This window comes from Labeo rohita, chromosome 25, assembly GCF_022985175.1.
Source record: "Labeo rohita strain BAU-BD-2019 chromosome 25, IGBB_LRoh.1.0, whole genome shotgun sequence".
Classification (NCBI taxonomy): domain Eukaryota; kingdom Metazoa; phylum Chordata; class Actinopteri; order Cypriniformes; family Cyprinidae; genus Labeo; species Labeo rohita.
The window spans coordinates 10,331,400-10,348,527 of NC_066893.1; the positions used below are offsets into that span (position 1 = coordinate 10,331,400).

Here is a 17,128-nt window from a genome sequence, read left to right on the forward strand (position 1 = left end):
ACAAGCCCTTCGCACATCTTGTTGACATACAGGCTGGCCAAATGGAGCTCAGGGCCTTCTGGCATTTTTAAGCAGGAAATGAAGATAGGGCGACAGAAACCTAAACATAAGATAGTAAGGGGTCAGACGTTGTTACAGAAAATCAATTACAAAATAAGGCCTACAACTCCTAAAAACGTAACTTTTTACCAGTCTATATCATTTTTTTTGCAGCTTTCTAGGGAAAATCTTTACATAAACATCCCAAATGAACAGACACAGGCAAAAAAGATGATTTTATGACCATGGGTATCAGAGTTACTTAAACTGTCCTTAGGAGTTAGCTGGGTCGTAAGTAGTAACTAATACATTTACATTTCACATAAATCGATGAGGGGAAAAAAGTGTTTTTCTTAAAACGTGAGTAACAGGATTCAAATTTCAGTCACCTCTACAACTCTTGTAAACCGTAAATAATAAGTGGACAATAATAGCATTTATACTCGTATATGAATATGTGTACAGTACACTAACGAAAAGCATCTGACAAGCTTTCTGTGCAAGTTTTCTATAAAATCTTTTCCTCATGCTGAACGATGTTATTGTTAAAGTCTGCTGTTAGTGCTAAGCAACTTGTACGTGCATATGTCTCTACATGCAGACGTCAGGAATTGCCCCATAGCAATGTGCGCTTCAAAATAGAATGTAGGATCTGCAGTAAATCGATGATTAAAATTATTGAAGCGAATCGTGCACCAACCCACCTTTGCTCCTCAAGATTGTTATGTCATCAGGGAAACGCGCAGGGTTTATGCTACCGTTTATGAAACGGACACGAGAGGCTCATGGGAGTTGTAGTTTATTTCTAGATTTTCATTTCTTACGCCGGAAACTTGTGGACCGTTTGAATTGGTCCAAAGTCAGAGTTGAAAATGTCTTGAACAAAAAAAAGTATGTATGCAAACTGTATAATGTCCATGGTACACACTTCTAGATATTGTGCAGTTAATTCTCATATTGTATTTTCAGAAAGTTTTGAATATTTGTCCTCTCCCAGAATTTATCACTAGGGAAACGCAGTAATATATAGATTTATACTGTTAGATCACTGTCTCCATGCCTAGACAATTAAGATCCAGCCCCGGACACCAGATCCCGTCAGAAAATATCAGTTTGTCCAGTATCAGAACAACTCGTCAGCATAGAGGCCTAATACCCAAACCCTGTTAACAGGAGGTCTTTGTCTGGTACCCAAAAATACCCAAAACACTATTAACAGTCTTCTATCAGCCAGCTGACTGAGGAAAAACCAGTGAAAATGAAGAACAGAAGCAGGAGATGAAGTAATGATGGTAAAAATGAGCAGAGTTTATTGAATAGTCTTAGTTGCGAATCTCAATGCACAAATACAACAAGTGCTGTTATACCAAACTGATTCACAACAACATCCCATAAACCTTGAGTTTCTATAAACCTTCCCTTGTATCTCTTATTCATGAAGACAAACAGCCCTTGAAGCTACACAGTCATAAGACTAAACAACAATGGAAAATATATATAATATAATATTAAAAAAAAACAACTATAATATAATATAAATGACTAATCAATTAATGAATCAATAAAATGAATATATAAATGACTATAATGATTATTATGAATGATTATATGAATACATGGAATAATAAAATGATTAAATGATTAATGATTAAAAAATGAATGAAGAACAAATGAAGAATATATAAAAAGAAAGCAAAACACAACACAAATGTATGGTTGCTCTGAGGCAAAACACACACAGTTTGCATTTGAGGATCGTCGGATCCTTCAATACTGACCTATATAAGATATATATATACACTACCGTTCAAAAGTTTGGGGTCAGTAAGACTTGTAATAGTCTTTAAAGAAGTCTCTTATGCTCATCAAGGCTGCATTTATTTGATTAAAAATATAGAAAAAAAACAGTAATATTGCAAAATGTTTTTACAATATAAAATAATGTTTTTTATTTTAACATACTTTAAAATAGAATTTATTCCTGTGATGAAAAGCTGAATTTTTATCAGCTGTTACTCCAGTCTTGTGTCACATGATCCTTCAGAAATCATTCTAATATGCGGATTTATTATTAGAATAATCAATGTTGGATAATATCAACAGTTGTGCTGCCAAATATTTTTTGGAACCTGTGATTTTTGAATAAGTTTAAAAAGTACAGTGTTTATTCAAAATATAAATATTTTATAATAATGTAAATTATTTATTATTAACTTTTAATAAACTTTTAATTATTAACTTAATACATCCTTGGTGAATAAAAGTATTAATTTCTTAAAAAAAAAAAAAAAAGAAACAATAAAAATGTACTGACCCCAAACTTTTGAACGGTAGTGTGTGTATATATATATATATATATATATTTTTTTTTTTTTTCTCCAGAGGTAAATCAATAACAATCAAAAATCAGTTACATTTTGAATCCAATTTTTCTTTGTAAAAGACGAAAAGTTGATTGTACTGATTTCAAAGTTAAGGATTCATTAGTTTGAATATACATTGAACCAAAAACTATCATAACATCTTAGTTGATAATTCAGTATACGATAAAAACATCCCATGTTTTTGCAAATTTTTGGTAGCAACCACATCACATTACAGAATTTTAACTTGCATACTAAAACACTACTAAAACTTAAATAACAAAAAATTTCATAACTACTAAAATTTGGTTTATTTCCCCCAAAATATGAGGATTATGTGTTCCCCTTTGTCACTACTGTCCACTGTAAAAAACAATTTGTTGAGTCAACTTAAAATAATTTGTAACCTGGCTGCCTTAAAATTTTAACATTTTTAGTATAACTTGAAATGTTAAATTATACTAAGTGAAAACTTAGATATTTGAGTTGAATCAACTTGAAATTTTAAGGCAGCTGGGTTATTTACCCATCTGTTAAGTTTAGCAAACACACATTTCTAAGTTGTTAATTAGTACAACTTAACATTTTAAGATTTCCAATGGGTCTGAATAGATGTCTCAAGGCCAAGTGAGTTAAAAAAACAAACAAAAAAAAAAACATTGAATATTTAAGAATTAAACCAGAATAAACTCTAAAAAGCATGCACGTTTGAAAGATCCATATTTTTCCTGTTTATTCATAACATATGACAAAAAAATGAACAAAAACTGTAAGCATCATTAAGGATTCTGAATATGCAGCAATGTGACAGACACTGAACATTTTTTTTTTTGTTAAGAAAAAGAAACAATACAGTAACAAAAACACATATGACATTAATATAATCAAGACAAATACATGAGGTGAGAAATCACTAAGAGCTGGTTATTCTCTGAATAACACAGATCAACAAGTGACAAATTAATCTAAGAAATTAAAAGAAATGAATAAACATAAATCTGACTGAGGCGCTTTTTGAACTCAGTGCTCAATTTGAGCAACATTAGTCAACATTTTGACTACTCAGGATGTGAAGAGCTATGCAAAATACATGATAGTAGAAAAACATTTTTCTTTTCTTTCTCAGAAGCACAGTATATATAAACAGGCAGATTCTGTGCACATTTCAACAATATTATTCAGGAAACGCTGACTGGCTCACTGTAGTGCATTCATCATAGTCTGTGCTTGTTTGAGTTCTGGAAAGCAAAAACAAGAAAATTTACAATAACTAAAAAATACAATATACACTTAAGTATGTTAAATATTTATGCAATTGATTTGCACATAAAATTCCCATTCACACATGCAGCTTTTCACATCACAAGATGTTAACTGATACACTGGAGTTGTGTTGATTATTTATGCATTGTGTTTTTTTTTTTTTTTTTGTTTAAATCAGCTGTTTGGACTCTCACTCTGACGGCACCCATTCACTACAGAGGATCCATTGGTGAGCAAGTGATGTAATGCCAAAATTCTCCAAATCTGTTTTGTTCAAATCTATATCTTTGATGACCTGAGAGTGAGTAAACTTTCATTTTTAGTGAACTGTTGTTTTAAAACACATTCAGTTTTTTAGTACTATTACAGGATGCATCATATACATCAAGTTTATACCTTTAAAAGAGAACTCCACTTCCAGAACAACAATTCACAAATAATTTACTCACCCCCTTGTCATCCAAGATGTTCATGTCTTTCTGTCTTCAGTCGTAAAGAAATTATGGTTTTTGAGGAAAGCATTTCAGGATTTTTCTTCATGTAATGGACTTCAAATGTGCCCCCGAATTTGAACTTCAAAAAAGTAGTTTAAATGCAGCTTCAAAGGGCTCTAAATAATCCCAGCAGAGGAAGAAGGGTCTTATCTAGCGAAACGATGTGTCATTTTTTTGAAAAATAAAAATTTGTATACTTCTTAAGCACAAAAGCTTGCGTAGCACAGGCTCTGCGATGCACGTCCACGGGTTGTTCTTGAACGATTCGTTAATTTTTTTTTTTTTTATTATTATTATAATTTCACTTACAACTTAACCAGAATCACACATCAATTTAACTTCCCTCCACCCTCCCAACCACCCTTCCCTTGCGGTCTCATTAAAATGGGGTACCTAATGAAATAAAAAAAAAAAAAGATAACAGAAAAGCAAAGCCACAGGAATCATAAAACATAAAATCCAGCAATCAACAATGCAAACTAAAAATACATAAATAAAATAAAAACTACAGCGTTAAGACATTCTTTCTGAGCCCTGGTCATTGTTTTGTGCCATGAACTTGGAGATCTTCTCAGCAGCTATAGTCTGTAATGTAGACATTTGTGCCAGGTTCACCCGAGCTGTGGATATTTCAAGCATTATAATGTCCTGAAGTTGTATCAACCATTTGTACATATCCAGGCTATGTGGTGGAAGCCAGTGTTGCGCTAACAGTTTTTTTGCTGATGTTAACCCGGCCAGCCAAACAGTTTTTTGTAGCTTAAAGAGATTCGACAGAGAATCGTCACTCAGTAATAATATAGACGGGTTCACCGGTATAGGATATTCAATCATTTTTGATAAGATTGCACACACCTCATTCCAAAATTTTTTAACTTGGTCACATTCCCACATCATATGAAAAAAGGATCCAAGTTGTTGGTCTGGACATTTATCACAGAAGGGACTAAAGGAGGAATCAATACGACGTCTTTTAAGTGGGGTCCAATAACTTCTGTGACAGAAATTATAGTGAATCAGTTGGTGATTGGGATTTTTAGATGAAGCGAAAATATTCAACCATACTCTTTCCCAGTCCGCAACACCTTCCTCTTGTTGACAGTCTCTTTCCCAAGTGCGCTGTATAGCTAAGCGTTTTGTTGTAGCCACTAAAGCCTTTCTGTACATCCATGAGGTGAAATGGCTGGAAGAGGACAGATCAAACCAGGCAACGATTGGATGCACGGGTAGATTTTCCCCCCAGGGAACCCCATAGGCCTTCATGGCCGACCTTAGACGCAAATATAAGAACAGAGAGGAGGGTTCAGGTCCATACCGCTCACACAATTCTTGAAAACTTAACATGCAGTTAGAACCAGAAATATCTTTCAGTGTATAAATACCTTTCTGCATCCAATCTCTTGAAAAAAAATGGTGCACCACCAGAACGAATATCATTATTGTACCAAATAGGAGTATGGGTGTGCCAATTATGTGAGTGTTGAATGCATTTTTCCATCAGTTTAAAATTGGCTATTGCATTGGCAATGATTGGGCCAAAAGCTTGCATACATTGTTTGTTGTTTAATCCAGAGAACAGTATATCTTGTAACCTATATTTATGTGCTAAACTCATTTCAATCTCTCTCCAAGAAACCCTAGAAAGCGGGTTGAGCCAAACATTGATGCATCTTATTTGAAAAGCCCTATGATATAATTCAAAGTTCGGAAGAGCTAATTCCCCATTGTCTTTTGTACGCTGCAGAGTTTCAAATTTTAATCTAGGCTGTTTCCCATTCCAGATGAATTTACGAATCATAGAATTAAGTTTGAGCCAAAACGTTTTAGGAGCAGGTAAAGGAATCATAGAACTAAGGAAATTGATTCGTGGCAAAACATTCATTTTAACACTCGCTATTCTGGCACGTAGTGATAAGGGCATCGAGGTCCATCTTTGGAGATCTTGCTCCACCTTAGTTAGAGTTTGAGGATAGTTGGCATCTGGAATAGCCTGCAGGGATGATTGAACAACAATGCCTAAGTAACTCATGGACGTTTGTATGGGAACATTACATGGTAGTTTGACTTTTTTAGCCATGCAATTAAGTGGAAGCAAAGCAGATTTATCCCAATTAATTTTGTAACCGGAAAGCAAATTGAACATTCCAAATATCTTCAGTATCTGAGGAAATGACGCTTGTAGATGTGAAATAAACAGTAATATATCATCCGCATAGAGAGATATATGTTGTTTGTAGGACTAGGCTAGTGGCTCGAGCGACAGTGCAAATAACATGGGGGATAACGGGCATCCTTGTCTGGTGCCACGTTTTAAATGAAAAGGTAGAGAATGTACCCCGTTGGTTATAACAGAAGCCTTTGGGTTTTTATATAATACCTTTATCATGTTCACAAAATTTGTTCCAAGGCCAAAGGCATCCAAAACAGACCAGAGGAAGTCCCACTCCAGCCTATCGAATGCCTTCTCTGCATCCAAGGACAGAACTGCAGCTGGAGTGGGACAAGCTGCAATCGCAAGGCCAAAATTCTGGCATACATTTTAATATCCGTATTTAACAAACTAATGGGTCTGTAATTTGCACACTCTAAGTGATCCTTCCCTTTTTTGGGTATCAACGATATAAGTGCTGTATTCAACTGTGGGTGAAAGGCCCCAGCTTCTACTGCCACATGAATGGCTGTCAGGAAGACAGGACCGAGTAGATCAAAGTATTTAAGAAATAACTCTGTAGGGATCCCATCTAAACCTGGCGCCTTGCCTTTTTTAGCACCCTGTAACGCCTCTTTAAGTTCCTCCAAGGTAACAGGCTGACCTAATTGATCCGCTTCCACATGACTAAGACGAGGTAAAGTAAGAGAATGCAAGAAAGTGGTACAGCTTGGACTTGAGGGATTAAGTTCAGATATATAAAGTTTAGAAAAGTAATCAGAAAAAGCAGAGTTAATTTCTTTGCCATTCCTAACCAATCCTTTGGATGGGTGATTAATTATATCAATGTATGCTCTCACTTGACTTTGCTTCAATCTAAGGGCTAAAAGTTTGCTAGGTCTAGCACCACTAAAATAATAGTTCTGTCTGGTCGTGTGAAGTGCAAATTCTGCTTTCCTTCTCAGAAGATCATTCAGTTCAGCCTTAAGGATTTGAAGCATCTTAAACACGGAGTTGGAAAATGCAGATTTTAACGAACGTTCAAGTGATTGACATTCTTTTTCTAAATAGTCGATTCTCTGATTTTGCATCTTTTTTAAATTAGTATAATCTCTACTCAAGGGGTTTCCAGATCTCCAAACATCGATCAAATTTAGCGCTTTTACAAAATTATTAAGCGCGGCAGAAGAATTGAGCTGAACTTGATTGCACAAGGAAGATCTATCCAATACTGGAACTATAACCGCATTCATTTCCCCCTCAGTAATCAGAGAATAGTCTATCAACGAGATCAAGTGGTTAGTAATTTGTGGAAAAAAATTTGCCTCAAATATTGTAGGGGCATAGATTGATACAAATGCTATTTTCTTCCCTTTAATGTTTGTGCAAACATAGGCAAGTCTACCAGATTGATCTTGGCTCTCTCTATCAATCTTGAGGTTACATCTACGAGAGATCAAAACAATAGTACTTTTAGTTTTAGTATTGTCAGTAGAGAAAGCCGCTACTCTATAAAATTTATTCTGTAACCTCTGAACATCTGCTCTCTTAAGATGGGTTTCCTGAATTAAAGCGATATCAACCGCTTTCCTGCGCAAGTAAATCAAAAGTTTGGCTCTTTTGTTAGGACTATTAAGTCCTCTGATATTAAGCGATATAACTTTGAATTTATCCATAATCTATTGGAAAAATGGTGCGAATTTTAAGAAGTTTTGCACAACCAAAATATATCTGCCTGACCTGTGACGAAACCAAAATAATGCAAAAAATACATAGAAATAACATGAACAAATACCCCCTATCTGAGACTGCAAAATCCCCTAACATTACACCAACATCAACACCTGGCAACATCCACCTTCGTACACCAGAAAGTCAACGTCAACCCCCCTCTTCCATTGAACATGAAATATGAAGCAAAACAGCATGCATAATGTAAACAGTAATGACAGTCAAAATATATGTAGGCTACAACATAAATTAACAGAGGGCAAGTGCCTCACCAAATAAATAAATAAATAAATAATAATAAAAAAAAATGTGGAAAAAAAAAATATATATATATATATATATATATATATATATTTATATTAATAAATAAATAAATAAACTAACAAAAATCTCAGGACTCAAACCCTCTGAAACAGATCGTTACATTGTTACACTACTACATTACATTACATTACTAAACAGAGGCACTTACTCCTAACCCGTTCATGGACTCTTTACTCTTCCATAGACTCTGCAGACGGCGAGGGACCATAAAAGGCCAGTTTACGTCTGGCACCGGATGCGTGCCCATTACGGGCTTCCACTAAGAATTCCTACGCTTTTTTAACTGAATCAAATGAGTGTTGATTCCCACCAGAACTAACGCGAAGAATGGCAGGGTAAATGAGGAAGTTTTGGAATTCCCAGCGCATGCAACTCCTTTTGAATACTTCCGAAGGCCTGTCGTCTACGGGAGGTGAACCCGCTATAGTCGGCGAAGAAACGCAGCAGGTGATCCTGATCACGAATCGGTTCGGTTTTCATCACTTCCCTGGCTCCCTGCGGAATCGCTTGCCGGTCCTGGTACCGTAACACGCGAACGATTAAAGTGCGGGATTTACCAGAGCCGTAAACTCTGTGCGCTCGGTCAATCTCGATCGGTCCCTTCTTCTTCAGCGCTGGTATCCAGGCAGGGAGCATCTTTTGAAGAAAACCTATTGGGTCATCTCCTTCACGGCTCTGCGGGAGCCCCACCAGACGCACATTATTACGGCGAGACCTGTCCTCCAACTCCGCAATTTTCAAAGTGAGGCTTTGCTGCTCTGTTGTGCACATGTTTAAATCTTTCTTCATCTGTCGCGTCTCACCCTGAATCTAGTCAACCTTTAATATCAAGTCTCGTACCGTGTTTGTTTGAGATTGTACTTCTTGGCGGAGCTCTATCACAGATGATTTAACATCTTCCATGGCCACTCGTATAGCTTTCTGAACCGTTGTTTCAAGCGATATTTGCTGTTTCGAAAGCGCCTCCGCAATGGCGTCGGTCAAATTAGCTTCGGAGCTCGCTAGCTTCATCTTTTTCTTCCCCGAGGGGGTTGTGGACGGCGAAGAGTCCTGTTTTCTGTTTCCGTACATAATGCTGACACTATCGCAAGTAGAAATTACTGACTGTCAAGTACAATAAACTATTTAAATGGAAAAAGAAAGTGGGTTTGGACGGAGCATCAATATCTCTCAACCATTGCGTGTATGGGTCACGTGACCACTCAACGATTTGTTCATTTTGAACGAATCTTTAATATGACTTGGGAAAAACGACTCGTCACGGGGAGTGATTCGTTCAGTCGTGCGTGCGCAACATCCTATTGGTTTCTGTACTGGAATTAGTTCACCTGTTTCGAGTCTTCAGGTTTTTCGAGTCGTTCGTTCGTTCGTCTTATGGGGCTGTCACGTGATGCTGATTTTGCTAAAATTAACGAAATGACTCGAAAAAAAGATTAGTTCATTTTGCTGAACGAGACTCAAAAGTCCTAGTCGGTAAAATGATCCGAACTTCCCATCACTACTACGAATCACGTCTAAGTTCATCGTCTGTGTACTCCGGCTAAAAAAGGTAGAGTATGTCGAAATACTCCATCTTATTTTCTCCTACAACTTCAGAATCATCCGACACGTTGTAACTTTTTGTTTGTAAACAGCTTAAAAAGTATACACATTTTTATTTTACAAAAAAATGACCCATCATTTCGCTAGATAAGACCCTTCATCCTTGGCTGGGATCGTTTAGAGCCCTTGGAAGCTGCATTTAAACTACTTTTTTGAAGTTCAAAATCGAGGGCACAATTGAAGTCCATTATATGAAGAAAAATCCTAAAATGTTTTCCTCAAAAACCATAATTTCTTTACAACTCAAGACAGAAAGATATGAACATTTTGGATGACAAGGGGGTGAGTAAATTATTTTTGAATTGTTGTTCTGGAAGTGGAGTTCCCCTTTAAAGACCATAAGACCAAACCCATAAGACCTTTATCTTCAGAACACAAATTAAGATATTTTTGATGAAATCCGAGAGCTCTCCGACCCTGCATAGACAGCAATGCAACTGACACGTTGAAGGCCCTGAAAGGTAGTAAAAATAGTCCATGTGACATCAGTCATTGTGGTTTGCACACAAAAAGTATTCTCATAGCTTCATAACATTACGGTTTAACCACTGATGTCACATGGACTAATTTTAACTACCTTTCTGGGTCTTGAACGTGTCAGTTGCATTGCTGTCTATGCAGGATCAGCTTTTGGATTTCATCAAAAATGTCTTAATTTGTATTTCAAAGATGAACGAAGAGAATGACTAATCAATGACAGAATTTTCATTTTGGGTGACCTATACCTTTAAGCCAATGGAAATGTTATATGCAATTCAAACTCATAAATCTTACTGATCAGTCACCTGTTAGCAGTACTCTGAACTTGTCAGCAGTGATGGAGACAACGGTGGTCTTTGTGGAGTCTGTCTCGGGGTCCTGAGCCTGAAGTCTGAGCTGGACTGTGGGTTCATTCACTTGCTTCAGTTCGCTGGAGCTCAGGGTGTAATCGACCCGCCAGTTCACCGCTTCCAGTCGACCCACTGACACACGCCATGGATCAGGCACATGGATATTACATTTCAATGAATGATCTGAACTGTATTTCTACTTTTCTTCTATTTTTTGCTAATACTCACAGCGCAAGCTGCTCTCCCTCAGCTTTTCCTGTAGAGCGATGTGCTTATCCTCATATGATTTACACAATCCGGTGGTGTGCTCTAAAAACGGATACAAAAGTGTGTTAAGTTTTAAAGGGGTCATCGGATGCTAAGTTCACTTTTTCATGTTGTTTGAACATTAATGTGTGTTGGCAGTGTATGTACAAATCTACCCTATAATGATAAAAATCCATGCAGCGGTTTTTAATTAATCTGTAAAAATAATACCCCCTTTTTCAAATCGAGCTGTTCTCAGATGCCTGTCGTTGTGGCGTCACACCCACAGAGGCCACTCCCATGATAGTTGATTGACATGAGCGATTTACCTCGAATCAGCTGTCACAGTCTGCCCTCTTTGTTTCAATGCCGGAGCAGGGATGTAAGTTAGACAAGAATATCTCCGATTGAGCAATTGAGGTGTTGTGTTGCTGGATGTAATAATGAACATAGTGGTCGTCATTTACTCCCGACATCTGAGCCGCTGACGATGCAGTAGATTATGTTTGTTTGTGAAGGGAATGCGCCTCCCGATCTACATAAATCCGTCTATGTTCGCACGAATCATTCATGATCCAGCTTCACTTACAGCAAAAGTGAGTATAAGGTTTTTTTTTTATGAATCTTTGCGATTGCCTTTCCTTATAACGTGGTATTTAGGAAGTTTAGCGGCTAAACGCGGCTAATGTAAACAAGATCGTCTTTCCACGGAGAGAAGAGAGGGGCGGGGCGAGCAGAGCTCGTTTGCATTTAAAGGAACAACCCCTCAGAATGAGATGATTTTTTCTGAGCTCATTTTGACAAGGTAAAAAGGGTGTTGTTTTACAAAACCATTGAGAATTTTTAATCAAAGTATATTAGAGACTTTTCATTAAGACCCTAAAGAATCATATCAACTTGTGGAAAATGGGCATCCGATGACCCCTTTAAGTAAAAACTTGAAAAAGTTGATCAAGCGCATATCCTTACCTTTAGGCAGGCCAAGCTGCTGAAGTTCACTGGAGAGAGATTCACTGTCCACATCGTGCTTAGCAGCACTGGACAGAATAAAACTCAGCACTGCTACACTGGCTTTAATGTCTCCACTTTCTGGAAAAAAAAGGACACTCTAATCAAATGCTTTAGTATTAAAAACTACTAATTTTAATTACATTTCATTTATATTTTAAACAAGCTCATTAGTATTAATATTTTTATTTCACACTGAAAAATTACTGAGACACAAAAACAGGGATTTACTTACCAAACTTTGCATCTGAGGTTAGTTTTGAAACTTTGTCATACTGAAAACAGATAATTATATGTCATTTAACGTAGAGGAATATCTATTAGTAGACATTATAACATGACTGCTGTATGCACTGCTGTCTTACATCGATGCCTTCATCAAGCAGATCTTTAATGACTTGCACGCACAGAAGTTTCATCTTGACGCTCGACTGTGAAGAAAAACAATAAGGAAAATGACTTGTTTTGAGCAGAAACTGTCAAGACGGACAACACTTATTAATGTCAGACTTACTATTCTAGCTAAGGTACTAATTTCTGCAAGGACCCAGTCAGGACAGTCAAGATCTCCACAAAATCGGAACCTCTGAAATAAAAGAAAGCAGCGAAATGAGTTTATGTTTACGTCTATTGCTTTGCCTTTAAAACGTACAATGATTAGCGTTCGCTATCCATAAAAATTAATTGAAGTAACCATGCACTAACAACAGCGGACGCATGTTTTAACTTTAATGGTTTCAGACTTGAAACCAGAGTAAAACGAGCTATTGTTCAATAAGAAATAAGACAAATAATACCATTTTGACATGTATTCATTCAAGTCAGCTGATCTCCTTTCTTCTTCTGGTACGTAACGCCAGCTTTACGGAATATTTCCGCCACCCAATGGACTGGTTGTATTAGTGTTGTTCCTTATATTGACAAAATTGACATATTTGTAAGTAAAAAAAAACAACTTCGAAGCAACAGGGACCAAAGATGCGCTTTTTGTATTATAAGGTCTTCGCTAAAACTGCAGTAAAGTGACCTTTTGAAATGTTTCTTGAGGAGCAAATCAGCATATCAGAAGTAAATTACATTTTAAATTATTCAAATAAAAAATAGTTACTTCACATTGCAAAAATATTTCACATTATTGCTGTTTTTACAGTATTTTCTGTATAGAAAAAAAATAAATACAGCCTTTAAAAGAATAAAAATAGCCTTAATTTAAAAAACGTAATAAATACATTTAAATAAAAATAATGTTCCCAAACTTTGGCAAGTGCAGGTGAAATAACTGGAAGCCAAGGATACCGGAAGCATCGCACATTCAAGTTATAAATGGTTGCGTCCACTATAATATAAGGTAGAAACATTGCCTTATCATTTTGAATAAAAAAAAAATATGTAAAATATTTTAAAACATTTAAGAAGACAGCAAGGTAATACAGACTAGCAGGGGGCTGGTGGTGCTGTGTTGTCACGGTCTTTTCACATTATTGCTGTTTGACTATATTTTTGATCAAAAAAATCCAGCCTTCAGATGTATAAAAGAGACTGTAAATCAATTAAAATAAAAATGTAAACATCATTATGTTCACACCTTTGACAAGTACTGTAGTTATTGTACAGGTTTAAATAAGTAACATGACATTGATCTTCAGGCCTTGTTCATCACAACTTGATATGAAATGTGTCCAGGTCCTCCGCATACTTGAAGATGAATAAAAAGACACACATTACTTCTTTGGGCATTTTATATTTATTTTTTTACAAAAATAATTAAATTTAAAATTTTACAGAAATATACACTACTAGCCCAAAGTTTTTGAACAGTAAGATTTTTATTGTTTTTTTGTTTTGTTTTTTTTTTAAAGAGGAGTCTTCTGCTCACTAAGCCTGCATTTATTTGATCCAAAATAACACAAAATTTAAGCTTTCTATTTGAATATATTTTAAAGTGTAATATATTTCTGTATATATATTGCACAGATTTTTTTATACATATATACATACATATATATATATATATATATATATATATATATATATATATATATAAATTTGTTGTTAGCTAAGTAAAACGTGTCTGTGTGAAGTTTAAAACACATACTAAGCGTGCCGAACTGTTGTTTATGTACATGAACACAACAATGCACACATTCCTAAAAGTTGTCACTGTTTTCAGTGATGGTAAAAACCAAAGATATATTATTTACTTACCCACACGGCAAACAACTTCTTTTTTAGCGGTTAATTCAAAAAAGCAGATGAAAATATACAATCACCTTCAGGAGAACAATAACAATGTAGAGAAGGTAGAAGTAGGAAAGAGGAGAAATAAAATACAATAAGGGGGTATGTTGCTTACAATAAAGTAAAAAAAAAAAAAAATATATATATATATATATATATATATATATATACACACACACACATAAATAAATAACTACATAATAATAATAATGATAATGAAAGAGCAATGAAGGAAAGCTCTCTAAACCTAATCAGAGTTATTAGAAATATTTTTTTCATATATTCATATATTCATACATACCTACCAGCATATGCTGTTTTTTCACCAGGGCACGCTCTTCTCCAATCTATATTATTAATTAAGGCAGCCCAATGGGATCTTCCTCAAGGAACAATTAGGTCTCTCTTCTGAAATATCTGGCGAACATGTTTATTATTACATTTCTTGTCATAAATGCCAATGCTGCCCAACAACAAAGCCGATTCCTGTATATCTTTGTTGGTGTATAAAATATGGCCTTTAACCAGATGCATTAAACCAGTGGGAAAAGCTCTAAGAACAGTGTTATATTCTTTGAAAGGAAAGTCATGGACAGTCGTGAAATGTTCATACGACAAAACATTACCAAAATCGTCAAATAAAGATAAAACATAAATTAAACCTCTATTAAACCAATTAGTGAAAAAAAGAGATTTGTTCCTAACAATTATATCCATATTATTCCACAAGAGAGTTTTGTGTGGTGAGAAGTTGTGAACGTAACACAACTTCCATGCAAGAAGAGCCTGCTGATGAAAAATTGCTAATTTAACTGGGAGTTTATTATACATATAATTACATTTTAAGATAAAGGGGAGGCCTCCGATTTTATTAAAGATATAATTAGGAATAAAGGATCATACAGAATTTGGACTTATTAAACACCTTCTTAGCCAGTTTATTTTTAATGCGTATTACTAAAGTTTATAGCTTCAGGTCCCCCATCACTTCTACAATTAGATATCACTGCTTTTTTAAGTGTATGAGACCTGTTTTTCCAGATAAAATCGAGGAAGAGTTTATTGATATCTTTAATAGTACAATCGTTGACATATAAAGAGAGTGAAGGATAGATGAAGCAAGAAAGACCTTCTGCTTTAGAGAGGAGAACCCTACCATAAAGAGAGAGGTCTCTTTGTAACCAAAGATTTAAAATATTTTGAGTCTTGAGTCTACTAGAAAAATTAAGTTGCTGTCTGGCTATTACATTTTTTAATACATAAATACCCAAATATTGTATTGTGTCTTTAACTGGAATACCTTCAGCTGACACGTCATCACATTTATGCAGTGACATTATCTCACATTGGGACAAATTTAGTTTTAAACCAGAAGCACACGAAAATTTTTTAATTATCTCAGTGGCTTTACAAAGTTGATTTTTATCCTTTAAAAAAAGAGAGGTGTGATCAGCTTGCTGAGAAATTTTTATTTCCCTATCAAAGATGGAATTTCCCTTCAGATTCTGATTGTGCATAATAGGTAAAGATAATAATTCAGTAACCAAGATAAATAAAACAGGGCAAATCTGCTTATCCGTACTACTTCCTGTTTCAAAATGAATGAATGTGACGTATTTGGACATGGGCGTGGTTTGTGGCGTCGCGCTTGGACGTGGACGGGGTTGGATTTCAACCGCAGGCTGCAGGGAGCTCTGCTTGGCCAACCCCGCATGCATTCAGACACAAGGCTCGTTTGAGATGAGCAAATTCTGCGCAGAATCGTTCACCGCTGATCACCGCAAGATGCATGCCGGTAAGAAATGTGTCCAAGTTATGTCCGCCTTGCTCTGATGTCATGCTGACGTGTGCCAAAAAACTCTGTGTCGGATTGAGCAGTCGAGCGCAGTAGCTCTCCTATGCCGCGTACTCCGTATGGCGCGTACTTCGTGCCAAAATCAAGCGTTCGACCGACCGACCGGCTAATCGAACGTCTAACCGAACGTCCACGTGACGACCTGACGTGACGTCAACGTCATGAAATTACTTGGTTTTTAAAATGTAATGAGCTCAACTGCTCTTTAGAGACTACACATGAACATTACAACAACTGGATGTACATATTTGATAACAATACCCAACCATTTTTATTAGCTGATTTTTTATTAGCCGTCAGCATGACATCAGAGCAAGGCGGACATAACTCGGGACACATTTCTTACCGGCATGCATCTTGCAGCTAATAAAATTGGTTGGGTATTGTTATCAAATATGTACATCCAGTTGTTGTAATGTTCATGTGTAGTCTCTAAAGAGCACTTGAGCTCATTACATTTTAAAAACCAAGTAATTTCATGACGTTGACGTCACGTCAGGTCGTCACGTGGACGTTCGGTTAGACGTTCGATTTAGACGAGTTAGACGCTTGATTTTGGCACAAACTAAGCGCCATACTCTGCACCGACTGCGCTGAACAAAAGCACGATGGGAAACGCCTGGATGACGACACATGTGCTCATTGGTTCAGACAACTGTGATGTTGCCGTTCTTTTCTAAAATGTTTTATTTTTTAATCTAATGTCATGTGGTTATGTGTTTAAATTGTGCATGAATATTCCCAAACACTATGTCACTGCGATCTCTGCGTGAGATATGTGATTGTTGTCATATTTTTTATAAACACGTAAAATACACGTTTGTATTAAAGTAAAAATGGTTGATAAATACGCCTTTGGTATGGAATTAAATAGCAAGCACTTTGAGTGTCTTGTTCATCATATTTATTTTCATATAAAAACAACAGAGCTGAAATTGTATCACGTTTATCAGCAACACAGGTGAGCGTGATAACGCGATATCCGC

The 17,128-nt window shown here is 36.0% G+C and overlaps 1 protein-coding gene across 1 annotated transcript; it reads right to left on the reverse strand.

The window, feature by feature from the left end:
* Positions 1 to 3,336: 3,336 nt before the first annotated feature.
* commd4 (COMM domain containing 4) lies at positions 3,337 to 13,103 on the reverse strand. Its single transcript, XM_051099837.1, has 8 exons — positions 12,847 to 13,103; positions 12,564 to 12,635; positions 12,415 to 12,480; positions 12,285 to 12,324; positions 12,011 to 12,130; positions 11,024 to 11,104; positions 10,751 to 10,927; positions 3,337 to 3,640 (listed from the first exon to the last, which is right to left on the reverse strand). The coding sequence occupies exons 1-8, from the start codon at positions 12,847 to 12,849 to the stop codon at positions 3,600 to 3,602; spliced, it is 600 nt and encodes a 199-aa protein (XP_050955794.1). The 5' UTR covers positions 12,850 to 13,103; the 3' UTR covers positions 3,337 to 3,599.
* Positions 13,104 to 17,128: the final 4,025 nt, after the last annotated feature.